Below are 15,080 nucleotides of genomic sequence, written 5' to 3'. Positions count from 1 at the left end.
AATAGACATGGTGCTTGATTATAGAGGAAATTTATTCAGGAGCCTTTAACGATGTATGTAGAAGTGAAATCCTGTAGATTTACATCTTAAAAATGATTATCTGATGAGGCCATTTGTGCCCTGAACAAATATGGACGATCAATACAAAAGCTAAACACAAACCAGACTAATCCACCTACAGTACATGATGATTCTTTTGAACTTTTACCATCATCAAGTCTTCAGATTCACTCATGGATGACAGACCATAAGAGGAGACACCGTAAGCAAGCGTTACCACAGCAACCCACTGAGCTTTGTGTACTTGCTTCCAAGTTCTCTGTTCTTAATGAGACAATCCAACAGCATGAATTCACACTGAGACCGAAACAAGTAAGTAAATATCATGATGAAGTCTCAGTCTGGCGTGGGTCCTACCCAGTCTCTGGTCACTCTCAGTGTTAGGAGCTGGGGGGCTGGGTCTGGGAGCCCTAGGGTAGGTGTCAGGGATGGACCATAGGAAAAGAAGACTTAATCATGTTTTAACTCTCTTCTCCAGATGAAAGGCCTTCGATCTCATCCTGGTCTCCTCCGATTGCCATCCAAAAAGCTTTAGCAACCTGAGAGACAAGTAAACTTGGGGTTACTCGTAAGATGCACAGTCATTGTTTGAATCTGGTGACATCACATCCTGTCCTTAAACGATAGCCTGGTACTGGTTGACATTTTGCGTCTCAAATTGTTATTTTGTATTTTTCTTATGTTTTCAGGAAGAGGATGATGCCTACCTTTTCTGCATGAACCTTTCTCTGCTCATGGGGTAAGGAAGAGGCTTTATCTACGACGAAAAAACAGAGTTTATTTGTACACAAGTTTGTTGCAGCTAACTTACTAGTTTTAGAGCACAAAAAATCGAATTCAGGCATCCTGAGTGGCATCTTTACTGGTGTCTAATTTATGTTAATTTTAACCTGGAAGAATGCATTTGTATGTCATTGACATTCATGGTTTTTGGCACCTTTCATCTCCTTTAGTTTGGTAAAAAGACGTTCAAAGTTCTCCACGTCTGCATCTCCGACTGTTAGATTGGCCAACTCCTGAATGTCCATGTCAATCATTGGATCTAGAGATGCAAATGAGGGATAATAATGATGCAATTATTTGCCTAAAAAAAAACCACAATGATTTGTAGATTATGGTAAGAATAATACTAGATGCTTTGAAAGAAAAAAAATGCAGCTCAAACTCACCAACTAATGTGTCAATCTGTGTCTCTGAGTTCTCACTGGTCTCTGTCCTTGCTGCCTCTTCGCTGTCATTTACGCCCTCTCCTGGCAAACTGGAGCACTGCCGATCAAAACGAGATTCAGTGGTGCCTGTTGCTATATAACCACACAGATGGAAAATCCATACAGAGATGGATACCAACTCACAGACATACAAATACATTACAAAGCGGGCTGAAGATGAGACTCACGGAGGATTCTTGGCTGGGCCGTGGGTTGTTGTGTCTGGAGGCCACTAAGCTGCTCATCAGGCCAAAGCCCTGATTGTGCTCTATGAGAAGGAGATCATGAATGTAATAGTATGGCCATCTCTAGTAACATATTTGACACATATCTAAGTGACACGATAAAATTCAATAGATATGGTATTTAACGGCATCTCACCATCCTTCATTTCTACACTGGACCACACGTTAGCGTTGAGGGCCTGGACAATCCTCTTCACTCCGGTAGACTCTGGGAAGTCATCTGACAAACAATATGAAGACAGCGAATGTGATGAATGCTTTAGATGAAAGTAACCATGAGACTTTTTTTTGTCAGCAGTGCAGTCTTACCATCTTCATCTGGTAGGTCTAGAGGGTTGAGTTCCACCAGCTCAAAGGCATGGCCTAAACACCACTGCTGTGCCTCGTGTCTAGTAACACCTGGGACAATTCATACACTTAGAATGGATCTCCAAAATCAGATTTAAAATGTAACTGAGTGATTCCATTGTAGACATGGAAGTGTCCAAACCGTAACAAGCTGTAGTCCAACTCACCGCTCTCACATACACGGTCACACACCAGGATAAGCACCTCAGGAGCAAGATCTTCCACCACAGACACCCACGGGGACAGTCTGTCTAAACCATCCTTCTGTGAGGGGAAAAATAAGGTTGCGGAGGCAGCTGATGCACCTGTTGTGACCTTCGGGTGTCAATGCACATTTCAAATATAATATGACTTACCACTGTACTGTCAAAGTAAGCTATGAAAGCTTGCATGGACTGCGCTATCTCGGATGTCATTTGGAACGTGCTGGGCACTACACATAGACTGACGTCTGCTGTGTAGTACTTGTTGTTGATCGTCCATGGATACCAAATCACAGATTCTTGCTGCTTTGAGGGCTCTGGCAAAGACGTTGTACCAATGATTTCTGAAAAATAAATAAAAGTGAGGTAGATTCAAACTTTATGGATAGCTATTGTTGGAGTGATTGTATTTGCGTATCAGTTACTAAAGTGTATAACCTGAACTCTACGGATGTGGCTAGCCACTAGGTGGATATGACGTGACAATGACAGTTAGGGGTAGTGTTAACATAGATATATATAAAGACCTGAGTGTTAAGACTTGTCTACATGTCTTTTGTCCTATGAATATAAAACAGTTCTGTATCAATGACATGCTGCATCCATGATGATTAGAAATTAACCTTATTATTATGTATGATACTGGACAGTTGAGTGTGTGCTCAACCTTATCATAGACTAACGTTGATATTAGCAAGGCAGTTGACAGCTGTTACTGTAGCTAATACTTATGTCGACGACAATGTAAAAACATACATAGCACACACGAATAAGACGATCATTAATTATCTGCTTCAAAAGGGAAGCTAGCCAAAGCTTATTTCCTCAAATTAATACTAAAGAAAATTAGCTATCTAGATGAAGTGAAGACATATATAGCTAGTAATGCTAGCTAGCTAACTCACATAGCCTATACTACTAGGGCAGTAGTACTGTATACCCGGCTTCCTGTCACTGTCTCGTTGTTAAAACTTACGTTTTATTAGTTCCTCCTCTTTAAAGCCAATGTCACAGCTTGTAATGAGGACAGACGGAACAACAGTTGCTGTGCCTTCTTCAGACACTGACATATTGCAAGGCTCAACAACCGTTAATATAAAATACTACCCGGCGAGCTAGCTCAGCTGTTACTAGCAAAACAAACCTTCTTCGCAACTTGACTCGAGTGAGTCACGTCCTCTCAACTCTGAACCTGCAGCGGTAGCGAGTATTTCCGGTACCAAAATGTCCATACAGAAACAAAGCATTTTTAAGCGGCTTGTGAATGTGTATGTGTGTCTAAATGTATTTAATATCTACCAGTTTGACATGTTTGGTAATATCTCCAATATACACATTTGTATTTAGCTAGTTTGATATTCAATTTAATGCACGATGTTATTTCTGCTTCCGGAATTAGTGTCCCGTTGTCATGGCTACTATGTTACCAATTTTGTAACTAGAAATTATGTGGAAAGTGACATGCTTTCAGTAACAACAAGTGATCTAGACAGACGTGGTATTAATGGATGAAGAGGGGAAGCAATCAGATCAATCTCACTTTATCATGAATCTCTGAAAAAGTTTTGTTTTACAAAGACTGTAGACTTTGTTTTACAAAGAAATGGCAGATATCCTTCACAACACAGATGAACTGGGAAGTGTTTTAATCCAGGTAAATGTAGTCTAGTTAGACTAGCTACTACGAAAAAATGTGTGAACCGGCTTTAAACAAAGTTAGCACTACTGTAGAGCTAGGTATATCAATTAATTAATGATTCAGAACTGATATAAGAAATCATAAGGAGTTTCCATAGAGCTATATGGTTGCCTTTTATTGAGCTATGTGTGGTTGTAGAAGACCTGACGGTTTTCATTATCAACGTTTTATAATCTCTATGATTATCCAGGTTCAAGATGATTTGAAAAAACTGAAGCGTAGTCTTGGCAGGATTACACTTCATGAAAAAGGAGAAACATTTAACATCAAAGCTTTGGACACTGCCATTCACAGGACCGAAAATGGAATCAGAGTGAGTGCTTGGTGGGCCTTTCTGTTAGACCATTTTACAGAATTGGGACCCTTCACATTTATTTGATGACAGATGTGCTAGCAAATTAAAAAAGAACATCCACATTTTTTGAAATATAATAGTTATTTCTGCATTATTATAATCATTATCTGTCAATAGAGGCGAGCTGAAGAGTATTTAAAGACAGTGAATAAACAGGTGCTGACACTTCCAAGCATCGAAGACTTGGAAAAAAAGAAAGTTCAGATATCCAAATGGTAAGCAAGCAATAGGACTGCCAAACCATCACTCTGACCTGTCACTCTTTTGTGAGAGGTATGAAAAACTTGTGGTCTTTTACACAGGAAACCATCTCTTGAGAGTATCCCAGACATGCGCCCTCAAAGAGGGCAGGGTGTGATGCCTTCAGCTGGGGAGAAGGTTAAGTATCCTCCTGCACCCACTAACCTTCAGGACTAGATTTTCTTAAAAACCGTCACGACTAGAACAAGCCAACATTATGACAATACATTTTAGAACTGACAGTTGGGTTGAATACGTTTCTAATGCTCTGTTTCACAGCACAAGGCGGCGTTGACGATGCGCTTGCTTTGTAATCCCGTTCACCCAAAGAACAGAGTTGTCATGCACCAGAGCTATGGAATACAGCTTCCTGACCTGCCCAAAAGATCAACCATCTCAGTGAGTAGTAGTCTTTACTGTACGTAGACTTGTGTGAGAATTTGTGATATTTCTGCTGCATATTTTCTTCAGAAATGACAGTAAATGATAGTAAACGATCTGATGTGACCAGTAAGTATGTGGATTTTGCAAAGATGATTGAAATATTTGGCCGCCTCTAAACATGTTGCTATTAGAAGCCACTATTTGTTTATGTACTTTGTAATATTTTTCACGTTTTAAAAGGTTGATTCACTCAGCACATCTTGGCTTTTGTTGATGTGGCACATCAATACATACATAAAACACCTACTTCTGGACTTGATTAGAAATTATTTCAGGTTTGTAATTGAGACGAATTAGACAATTGGTGTTCAACGATGGAAAGTTTCCAGCTCCAAATCATTGCCTGAAACCTAAAGGCAGATGCCACCCGCTGAAATAAGAAGTGATAGGACAGTTTATGTTAACAGATGACTCAATTCCCCATGCCCAGAGACAGACTGTGGTGTGAAGGTCACATGGTTTAGAGATGACAGCCAGCACATGTCTTTGTAAACAAATTAATCTTTTCAAAGGTCGCCATTCGTTCCAGACAGTTTTCATGCTCAGCTTTCCCCTCCAATCTCCCCCCTGCTCCCGTATACTGGGCTTGTCACGAGGACCGAGGCTGTCACTCTGAATAAGAGGAGGACGTAAGAGCTGGCTGCAAGAAGCGGAGAGGAGCAGATTGCAGTACATCAGCATTCTATTAAGGAAACCTGCGCCTGATTGCTGTGCTATGGGCTGCTGGTTTACAGCTGTCTCTGGACAGGAGTGGATACCTGCTCCAGCATGCCAATAAGACAGCCGTAGCCTACCCAACTGGTAACCACTGGCTCTCTGCCCGTTGCTTCCTCTTGCTGCTTCGGCCAGCTCTCCTCTCCTCCTGTCTGGGAAGCAGCTTTTGCACTTTTGCAATTTTTCGCAAAGATGCCCCTATTCCCCCCCCCCCCCCCCCCAACACGTCTGAAACAGATGTGTGCCTTTAAGGAGTGTCTCTCTCAGCACCTGGCTACTGCCAGAGGTCTGTCAGAGAGCTCAGTGGTCTGAGGAGACACAAGCAGGCTAGCATCAGGTGAAGAGTCTGGAGGAACAGCAAGGCAGAAATGGTGCAGGCTGCCTTCCCTTCAGTGTTCTTTTCAAGCACAAGTTTGTGCCTTGTGTCGGGTGAAACCGTATGAGAATTTCATCCCATAGGTCGTATCTCATACATCGTTTCTACAGTGAAGCTCGAAACTTCCAGCTTTGGCTGGACGTTTTTGTATTCCAAAGCAATAAAACATCTGTGTAATTTTTGTTGAACAGTAAAATGAATACGTTTTATCATCTCCGACTGATTGACTGCTGCAGGGAGGGAACTTATTTGCCACGTTACAATAGTTTTAACTGCTGTGTTTTTAGCTTTCTTTCCTTTAATGAATGCAGAAAATCTGTTGGTTGTAATCACACAGCATTCCTTCCCTCCCTTTTACACTCTCGCTGCCAGAAAGTCATATTTCCTGACATCAACAAGCTGCCACTGGTCTGATTAATGGATGGTTGCCTCCTAGCCTTTCGCAAAGTTTTGTTTTGAGGAAACTCTAGTCAGTGATCCGAGACTAATAGCCCTCTAGTTGAACAAGCTATCAAACTTGTAGTTTGATGTTTCTTTTTGATGGGCCTCGAGGCCAGTATTGTGCTACAGTCAGGGAGGGTGGTGGGTTCATTCCAAGATCCATACAAAGCAAGATGTTTCCTCCTGTTTTGTCTCATTAGGTTCCATCTCACAAAGTAGTCACAGGGCCCACCGTGGGAAGTCTATCCATCGTGCCAGGGGCCACGCGCTGCAACCTCTACTTGGCTCCCCCACTGTCTGAGGATGACATGAAAGCAGGTGAACACACTTCCTTCCCTTTCCATACAGCAGTACTGTCCGCAAGGCGCTGGGAATGCTCTAGGTCCTGATATGTAGTCTTTTTTTATTCCAGGCATGGCGAGTCTCGTAGAGAAGGGTTTCCCCCTGTCAGCTGCAGAACTATGTTTGTTTCAGACCTCTATGCATCCAAAGGCAGCTCCTCTCCATCACAGAGAGCAGTCCTCTAAGACCGGTCAGTACCTTCCTCTAATCTTGGAAATGTAACCCAGAGAAAAATGAACATAAGCTGTCGTTTTGCTTTGGGCCTTTCTGTCTAAATCCTTTACCTGAAGTCATCTGTATTTAAAGGGCTGGCTTGCCTGTAGGGACAGCTGCCAGTCAGATTTGACAGTGATGTCTGTGCCTGGTTAGCTACAGTAAACACACAGCCTGTGTGATAGAGTGGAAATGCCGCTGTTTTTTTTCAGCTTCACCAGAGAGGACGTCCAAGTGTCTGAAGGATTTTACTTTGGGTAAGGAGATGACGAAAGCTGAACACGAACGGCCACCCACCTGGACCCACACCCCTCCCCCCTCCGCCGCCTCCAAGACCTCCAACCAACGGCACCTGTCGCAAGGCGCTGCCCGACTCGCGTCTCTCAACCCTCAGGTATCATCCTTAAACCAGACCCTAATTACAAACGAGAGCGAACGACCAGAGTAATGTTAGTACTTAATGTTTACCTTGAATTTCGTTCAACCACAGCGAGTTACAGTACCGCCCCCCGTGTCTCTCCGCAGTGTCGGCCCTCTCCAGCTCCCCTGGTCATCAGTAAATTGTCCTTTGTCATCACGGAGGGGCGGATCAACCCCACAGCACCTGATTTCTGCTGCTTCAAGCAGCACTACTGCCTGAGCTGGAGCACCGTGGTGGAGGCTCTGTGGAGCCTGGAGAGGCTGCTCCGGGAGTTTGCTGTGCCCAGGGCGCAGGTGAACGGGAGGCGCTTGGTGGAGCTGGCCCAGGGTAGGGGGCCGGCCCAGGGTAGGGGGCCGGCCTGGGCCGGAGATGGCGGCAGCTCTGTGGAGCGCCTCCTCTCTGTGCTGGAGAACAGGGAGGAGGTGTGGGACCTGGTGTACCGCCCAGGTCAGCGCTACAAGGGGGAGGGCGGCACAGAAGTGGCCGCAGTCCGCATCCAGACCTGCTGGAGGCGGCACACCGCCCGTGCTGCCTACCTGCTTCACCGCAAGCGTAAATGGGCAGCAGGGACCATAGCCATCTCCTGGCTGATGCACGCTCAGCTGGGCCGTGTCAGGAAGGCCCTGCAGGCAACACGCCTCAGACACCTGGAGAACTTCCGCACCAGAGCCCAGGTGCGGCTGGTTGTACAGACCCTGTCTCTACCTTGCAACACACATACACACACCCTCGACGCACGGCAGCCCTTTCACCACAAATGTGGATATAACCTTCATTACCGACATCTAAATTAACTGGAGTCTAGTAAAATGAATAGTCTGTTTTTGATGAGGAGTTTTAGGCAGGTATATGACAGCGCAATCCTCCCATATGCAATGTGTATAATTTCCATGTGTCAGCGCAGATGTCTTGTTTAGGCTGTCATCTTGCTTGTAACATCTTTATGATCACAGGCAGTTTAATTAGCCTCTACAAATTAATTTATTTTTACCAGAATTTGGTGCATGTATACATGCACGAATGTATGTTCTCAGCATTTAAACATTCATACCCTGTTAATTAAGCCTTTAATCTTCCCCTGGCAGAATCATCATGTACCTTACTAAGTGAATTAATTTAGAGAAGATGTTTCTAAGTAAGCACATAATTTAATTAAGGTGATTTTTTATGCTTGGTTGGTCCTGTTAGGCCCAGAGAAATACAAGCTTGATGTGTTTTAGCTGTTCAGTGAAGTGTTGAGTTTGTGTGTGTGTGTCTGTGTGAGTGTATGTGTGTGTGAGTGTGTGTGAGTGTGCATGAGCAGGCAGTCCTCTCACTCATCACTGTTCCTATCTCATCTCCAGCATCTGGCAGCCAACTGGAAACACATCCAGTCTTCCTGGAGGACCATTATCCACATCCCCTCATTAGGTAGCTATCTCTCAGCCTGCCTGCTCTCTGCCTGCTCTCAGCCTGCCTGCTCTCAGCCTGCCTGTCCTCAGCCTGCCTGCTCTCAGCCTGCCTGCTCTCAGCCTGCCTGCTCTCAGCCTGCCTGTCCTCAGCCTGCCTGCTCTCAGCCTGCCTGTCCTCAGCCTGCCTGCTCTCAGCCTGCCTGTCCTCAGCCTGCCTGCTCTCAGCCTGCCTGCTCTCAGCCTGCCTGCTCTCAGCCTGCCTGCTCTCAGCCTGCCTGTTCTCAGCCTGCCTGCTCTCAGCCTGCCTGTTCTCAGCCTGCCTGCTCTCAGCCTGCCTGCTCTCAGCCTGCCTGCTCTCAGCCTGCCTGTTCTCAGCCTGCCTGCTCTCAGCCTGCCTGCTCTCAGCCTGCCTGTCCTCAGCCTGCCTGCTCTCAGCCTGCCTGTCCTCAGCCTGCCTGCTCACACTGCACCTCTCCAGGCCTGCCTCACCACACTGCTGCTCTGCTCCGATCTGGAGCCTGACTGCAAGCTGCCTCTCCCCTAAATGTGTCTCGGCAGGGAAAAAACCCACTCTGAACATGATGAGAGTGCAAATGCCAGGGAACTGAACAATTTAGCCTCAATCGCCATTTAATTTGGAGATTAAGCGAATGAAAATCCATTATGGATGGATATTTCATAAGGGACACTAGAGAATTGAAAGCAATGGACTAAAAAAAAGGCTACTCGAGAAACAATCCCTCCCTTTTACTGTAAGCAGAACGGGTAGGCTAGAATCCATCGTTACGTCAGTTTGAAAAAGTATGTCTCATTTTGACAGTAATCAGATGTGCATTCTAAATCATTAAACAATAGTCTGAAATTATTAGGCCTAATTACCAGCAGATGGAATGCTTTATTTGCACTTAGGGTGGCTGAGGAGAGTGCTGTGTGAGCAAGGATAATTAGGAAGTTGAACCCCATTGTTGTTAATTAGCATGAATTCAATCATTTAATTACCTTTATTCATTGGAGAATCCCCTCACATACACTCCAGAGTGAACCTTTCTCGGTCTGGCCCTGTCTGTTTGTTCCCGAGCTATCTGATTTGACATTGGTCCGCAGGGCTTATTATGGATATTACTGCTAGTTAGTGGAGGTCACAATACTGGAATCTGGAATAAGCCCTCATTTGATACTACATGTTGTATTCTACCACGGCGGTAAGCGGTGATTGTAACCCTGCTATCCCTGTGGCAGGCTACCCGCATCCCCATCGCTTCAGCCTGAAGGGCTTCGACATCCTGCAGAACATCCAGATGGGTCGTCTGTGTGACGTGAGGGGTAGGAACACACACACACACACACGCTGCCGCAATACACACTGCACCGTTTCACGCTACAGCAGCCTCATCTGCGGGGCTCTGGTGCGCTTGTCCCGGCTGCTGTGTTGTGCAGATGAGAAGGTGCAGGTGATCTATGTGTCTCCGGTGAACCTGGGGGAGGATCTGGCCCTGTACTACACCAGACTGCTGAGCCTGCAGGGGGGCAGGGAGGGGGATGGGGAGGGGGGCGAGGCAGGGCCCGCTCAGGCCCCCTGCGTCGAACGCTTCACCATCATCACGCCTGACGCTCTGGAATACTTCCCGGTAAGGACCACCTCATCCATGCAGGTTCCCCAGATGTTTCTCTTAAGTAGGTTATTTATTAGGCTAATTGTATTTTTTTTTTTGCAGATTAATTATTTCAAGTATTACTCTTGCCTTACTGGATGGAGTCAGGCACCAGTTGATTTCTGTGCCCATCTGAAGTTTATATATTCTCCTCAAGGGGGTGCTGGAGGAGGTTTATTTTGAAGCCCACCGTGAACAGTCCGATTTGATTCATCCATGTTAGCATTTTTATTGTCTTTTAATGAGAATGATCATGAGACACATATTTCATGTTTTCATGTTTCATGTAAGGCTGTTAAATAATTAATCTAGGTTAAACCTTTAAGGGAATTCGAAATCACGATTGGGTAGTTTAATGCTCTTTACCATATACAGTACATTTACTTATTAGGATATTCCTATAGACACCACCTGCTTCAGCAGAGCACTGATTTGACGAGATGAGTTAAATCACTTATTATTCACTGCTTCATGTAAGTGTTTCCTGCTCCAGATGAAAGCGTAGCGTGGCAGCATTCGTTTTTCTCTATTGATTTTCCTGCTGCTTTGTTGTTAAACTATGCCAGACGTGTTGCTGAGATGAATCACTGTTACCCATGGCCGCCAGCACATTCTGCCAGTGACAGAAGGCATAATTCCATGTGGATCAAATAAATACAGATGTTAAGTAATTAGTTGTTTTCCCAAGGAACCCATTGCTATCACACATTAAAGATGTGAAGGATAGGGGAAGGCTTTGCATTGGCAGCTTTTATCAATTGAACCCGCTGAAATACAGGAGAGGTCACGACCCCCGCTGGCTGCTACCATGACGGAGCAGTTGTGTGTTTGCTGTTGTGTATCTATCAGGACCGAACGCACACGCAGCCACTGTCCTCTGTCCTCTCCTTCAGACCCACAACATGTGCCTGTCCACGCTGCTCAAGTACAGCCCCCACACCCTACGGCGCATCCGGAACCTGATCCAGGGCAAGCGGGCCTACATAGTGGGCGGGGTGGCCCACGTGGACGACCTGGCCGTGGCTGACGAGCTGGGGGTGGCCATCCTGGGCCCGGAGCCCGCCGTGGCCCAGCTCTACGGCACCAAGTCTGGAGGCAGGAGGGTCTTCACCAGTGCCGAGGTCGACGTCTCCCCCGGCCAGTGGGACATCTACTCCTTACAGCAGGTCCTCACAGCATCCCTACCAGACCCCCCCCCACACACCTGATTCTCTCCCAGTACTTCTGGAAGTTTCCTTTATCGCTGTTCCTCCACATGAGCCTTTCCCTCCCGTGTCCTCCAGCTCCACGACACCCTCGCCCGGCTGATGACGGACAACATGGACGTGCGGCGCTGGCTCTTCAAGATGGACGCGGAGCTGGGGGGTCGAGGCACGGCGTTCTGCGACGTGTCCCACCTGAGCTGCTACGCCTGGGCCCAGCAGGAGTTCCAGCGCCACGGGCCTCAACGCTGGAGGACCGCCTGGGCTCAGGTACGAGAGGTGACCCTTTCCCCCAACACCACCCCTCCCTCCCTCCCTCCCTCCCTCCCTCCCTCCCTCCCTCCCTCCCTCCCTCCCTCCCTCCCTCCCTCCCTCCCTCCCTCCCTCCCTCCCTCCCTCCCTCCCTCCCTCCCTCCCTCCCTCCCTCCCCTCCCTCCCTCCCCTCCCTCCCTCCCTCCCTCCCTCCCTCCCTCCCTCCCTCCCTCCCTCCCTCCCTCCCTCCCTCCCTCCCTCCCTCCCTCCCTCCCTCCCTCCCTCCCTCCCTCCCTCCCTCCCTCCCTCCCTCCCTCCCTCCCTCCCTCCCCTCCCCTTCCCTCCCTCCCTCCCTCCCTCCCTCCCTCCCTCCCTCCCTCCGCTCCCTCCCTCCCTCCCTCCCTCCCCTCCCTCCCTCCCCTCCCTCCCTCCCTCCCTCCCTCCGCTCCCTCCCTCCCCTCCCTCCCTCCCTCCCTCCCTCCCTCCCTCCCTCCTTCCCCTCCCCCACTCTTTCACTCATTTATGACAAGCGACCGCTTGAGAGACTCCACGGAGGGGCCCACGGTTCTGTGCAGCGCCATTATCATACGATTATGTCGGGAACAGTCACAGGCGTTGCGATCGCGAGAGCCTACATGCCCCTGCCACTGCAAAGGTCACCGTGATGTCAGTGGACGAGCCATAGGGTCAGTTCTATGACTCAAATCATCCAAAGTCCTGACGGCACGGTATTTCCTCACACAGCAATCGATAAATGGCGTGAATAGATACAAGTTCCTCGAGCCAATATCCATTATTTACAGAAGCGCATTAGTTGGATTTTACATGTAGAAGAGGACAGCAAACTAACTGCAAAGTAGGTTGAATGAATCCAGTAATTCACCTTGGCAGTGACAGTTTCGAGCCGTCCAGAGTGAACATGGCTCAGAGAGAGCTTCACTCCCACTCACCGATCTGTGCATTCATTTTCACCTTAAAACCCTCTTCAACATACCGGAGTGAATCATGATGTTAACATGGTAATCCATGGCCAGTGAAGGTTTTATTGTGGTAGACTAATGTGTGAATACTACTGTAGTGGACTATGGAATGAACTTGAATTGAAACGTTTATAATTGAAGCACCAGCATATGAATGAAAGTGTATCTTTGCAGCATATTCAAAACAGAAAGTGGCATGCATGTGTTTAACAGTTAGCAATGCATTAATGGAGCACCCTTCTAATGAGTCCACACAGCTTCTGGGCCTGTGGCTCCGATTCCGTATATGCTTTCAAAGTAGCTTTTGATTTCCTGTCATGTGTTAATTACTTGTTTTGCCATTTAACAGGATGCTTTGTGCAAACTAATTACAAGCTAATCATTATGGGCTTGGAGCACACTGCTTTTGCCGTTTTTATACCGTCCCTTAGAGCAGCCGTCATCTCAAGGTCTGAAGACCCAACTCTCCCTTTTAACCATTAAGTCTGTCCCTGATTCACGGAGCGAGCGGGCCTCGACCGGGGCTGTAATTGTTGGAACATCGGTGCTGTTAATTACGACACAGAGTGGTTGAGCCACAGCCAAGGTCCATAATGGCGGCTCGGTGGCGGCGACGTAGAAGGCAGAGTAAATGGCTTTTTTCCCCACCAGCTGGGGTCCCAGGGAGAGCCGGGCAGCAAGGCCCCCTGCCTGCCCCAGGCCCACGGCCCTGGAGCTCCAGGCCCACAGCCCTGGGGCTCCAGGGCCATATGGAGGCAGCACTTTGCCCAGGCCCAGCTCTACACCTTGCTCTTTTAATCAATGACAAGATGGGGTGCATTGAGGTTATGTTACTGTTAGTCCCTCTTCTCCCTAAATGATCGCCTTGCCTCTCTTTTTTCACGATGCTTTGTGTATCTTTCAGAGTGGGCGCTCGACAACTAATGGTTGTAAAGTATAACAGCTTGCCTAGCCTGTGCATTGTCCGTTAGATTTAAGGCAAACTCAAACACATCAATATTTGATGGGTCTTCTAACTTATCTTCATGGTGGGAAATACAGACAATCAAACACAGCAACAGATATTGAGATAAAGTTCTCATTACTGTAGCATGAAATGCTGCAATTGCAGTAGTAATGGTATAAATGCCACTCTCAATGAATTGAATACATATTGCTATTTGTAAACAACTATCCATGAATAGGTGCATACAGTTAATGTTTGTTGATAAAGACAATTGCTGTGTTCATTAAAAGAAATGCAGCTCACAGTTTAAATCAATTATTCATGAAACACCGTAATGTAAAAATGTAAATAACCATATTTCCTAGGATCTGCAGTTTTGCTGGGGGCAATTGTTATGCCTGCCTCACACCTCAAAGATAAACCATGAAACATGAGACAGGGGAGGGAGGAGAGAGTTGCCCTGTGTTTTTAGCAGACTGTGCGCATATTGTTTAATTATTGACTGTTGTGCTGGGCTCAGCGTGAAGAGAAGGCTGGCTAAACTCACAGAGAGGAAGAATAGAGGAGCGCCATGTGGCCTGCTAGAATAATGCCTGGGCCAGCCAGCTCCAGGCTGCTGGAGGGGGCCAGCCCTGGAGGGGGCCAGCCAGCTCCAGGCTGCTGGAGGGGGCCAGCCCTGGAGGGGGCTGGAAGAAGGACATGGCTGCAGAGCCCCCCTACACATCATTGGGGTCCATGGGCTGCAGCCCCCCCCCAGGACCTCCACACCATTTACACAGAAAGAAGTTAAAGACGTGTAGATCTGGACCCATTCAACGCCTGAATGGAGCCGTAGACACACTCACGCTTACAAACACACAGTCTGAATGGATCATTAGGTTGCAGAGGGAAAATGACACGTAATAGCATCAACAGATGGAGTGAATATGGCCTTTCTCGTCGGCTGTGTGCAGACAAATTGAGTAGGACAACTTATTTTAGTTATTCACATAGACACGATGTGGGATAATCACAACATGTAATATCTTTGTTAGCGACTATTAATGTGACCTCTATAGCAACTTTATTTCCAAATGGGCTACAAGGTTCCTGTTAGTACAGATGATATCCAAATGGATATGCCTAATAGCCTGATTGCTCTGACTAAGAAATATTCACTTATTGCCCATCCCTATTTCCATGCGGTCCATTTACAACACAGTACAGGCTTATTCCCCACAGAGCTTTGGACTAATGCAACGACTGTGTTACTGCTTAAGAATGAAACCAGTCAGGACTGTCCCACTGTGTTAAGGCCAGAGACTGCACTCAGGCTAGTTCCAGGACATGTCCCTCGAGTTGTTACAGT

At 47.0% G+C, this 15,080-nt stretch overlaps 2 protein-coding genes across 2 annotated transcripts in view; one reads left to right on the top strand and one right to left on the bottom strand.

Moving 5' to 3' along the window:
- Window positions 1-14: 14 nt before the first annotated feature.
- aagab (alpha and gamma adaptin binding protein) lies at window positions 15-3,236 on the bottom strand. Its single transcript, XM_067234981.1, has 10 exons — window positions 3,041-3,236; window positions 2,218-2,408; window positions 2,029-2,125; window positions 1,823-1,912; window positions 1,650-1,733; window positions 1,457-1,536; window positions 1,230-1,326; window positions 998-1,102; window positions 768-817; window positions 15-599 (listed from the first exon to the last, which is right to left on the bottom strand). Exons 1-10 carry the CDS (start codon window positions 3,132-3,134, stop codon window positions 522-524), a joined length of 966 nt encoding a protein of 321 aa, XP_067091082.1. The 5' UTR covers window positions 3,135-3,236; the 3' UTR covers window positions 15-521.
- Window positions 3,237-3,580: 344 nt separating this feature from the next.
- iqch (IQ motif containing H) overlaps window positions 3,581-15,080 on the top strand; it is a 19,519-nt gene continuing 8,019 nt past the window's right edge. Inside the window, exons 1-14 of the mRNA XM_067234449.1 lie at window positions 3,581-3,718; window positions 3,954-4,076; window positions 4,236-4,333; window positions 4,421-4,496; window positions 4,638-4,757; window positions 6,534-6,651; window positions 6,746-6,865; window positions 7,101-7,282; window positions 7,414-7,983; window positions 8,653-8,719; window positions 9,940-10,023; window positions 10,138-10,328; window positions 11,246-11,518; window positions 11,636-11,824. Coding sequence (XP_067090550.1) covers window positions 3,668-3,718; window positions 3,954-4,076; window positions 4,236-4,333; window positions 4,421-4,496; window positions 4,638-4,757; window positions 6,534-6,651; window positions 6,746-6,865; window positions 7,101-7,282; window positions 7,414-7,983; window positions 8,653-8,719; window positions 9,940-10,023; window positions 10,138-10,328; window positions 11,246-11,518; window positions 11,636-11,824 — 2,262 coding nt within the window. The 5' untranslated portion in view covers window positions 3,581-3,667. The remainder of the gene's footprint in view (window positions 3,719-3,953; window positions 4,077-4,235; window positions 4,334-4,420; window positions 4,497-4,637; window positions 4,758-6,533; window positions 6,652-6,745; window positions 6,866-7,100; window positions 7,283-7,413; window positions 7,984-8,652; window positions 8,720-9,939; window positions 10,024-10,137; window positions 10,329-11,245; window positions 11,519-11,635; window positions 11,825-15,080) is intronic.

The sequence above is a fragment of the Osmerus mordax genome, chromosome 4 (genome assembly GCF_038355195.1).
Source record: "Osmerus mordax isolate fOsmMor3 chromosome 4, fOsmMor3.pri, whole genome shotgun sequence".
NCBI classification, from domain to species: domain Eukaryota; kingdom Metazoa; phylum Chordata; class Actinopteri; order Osmeriformes; family Osmeridae; genus Osmerus; species Osmerus mordax.
The sequence above is the reverse complement of the archived record's forward strand: the minus strand, read 5'-3'. Positions and strand labels throughout refer to the sequence as shown.

Excerpts from the sequence above, each read along its gene's own strand:
- aagab (XM_067234981.1), bottom strand. The coding sequence starts at position 3,134 with ATGTCAGTGTCTGAAGAAGGCACAGCAACTGTTGTTCCGTCTGTCCTC. Across the intron at positions 1,537-1,649 it reads CAGTGTAGAAATGAAGGATG|AGCACAATCAGGGCTTTGGC; the intron begins GTGAGATGCCGT and ends TCCTTCTCATAG. Across the intron at positions 600-767 it reads GAAAGGTTCATGCAGAAAAG|GTTGCTAAAGCTTTTTGGAT; the intron begins GTAGGCATCATC and ends CTTGTCTCTCAG.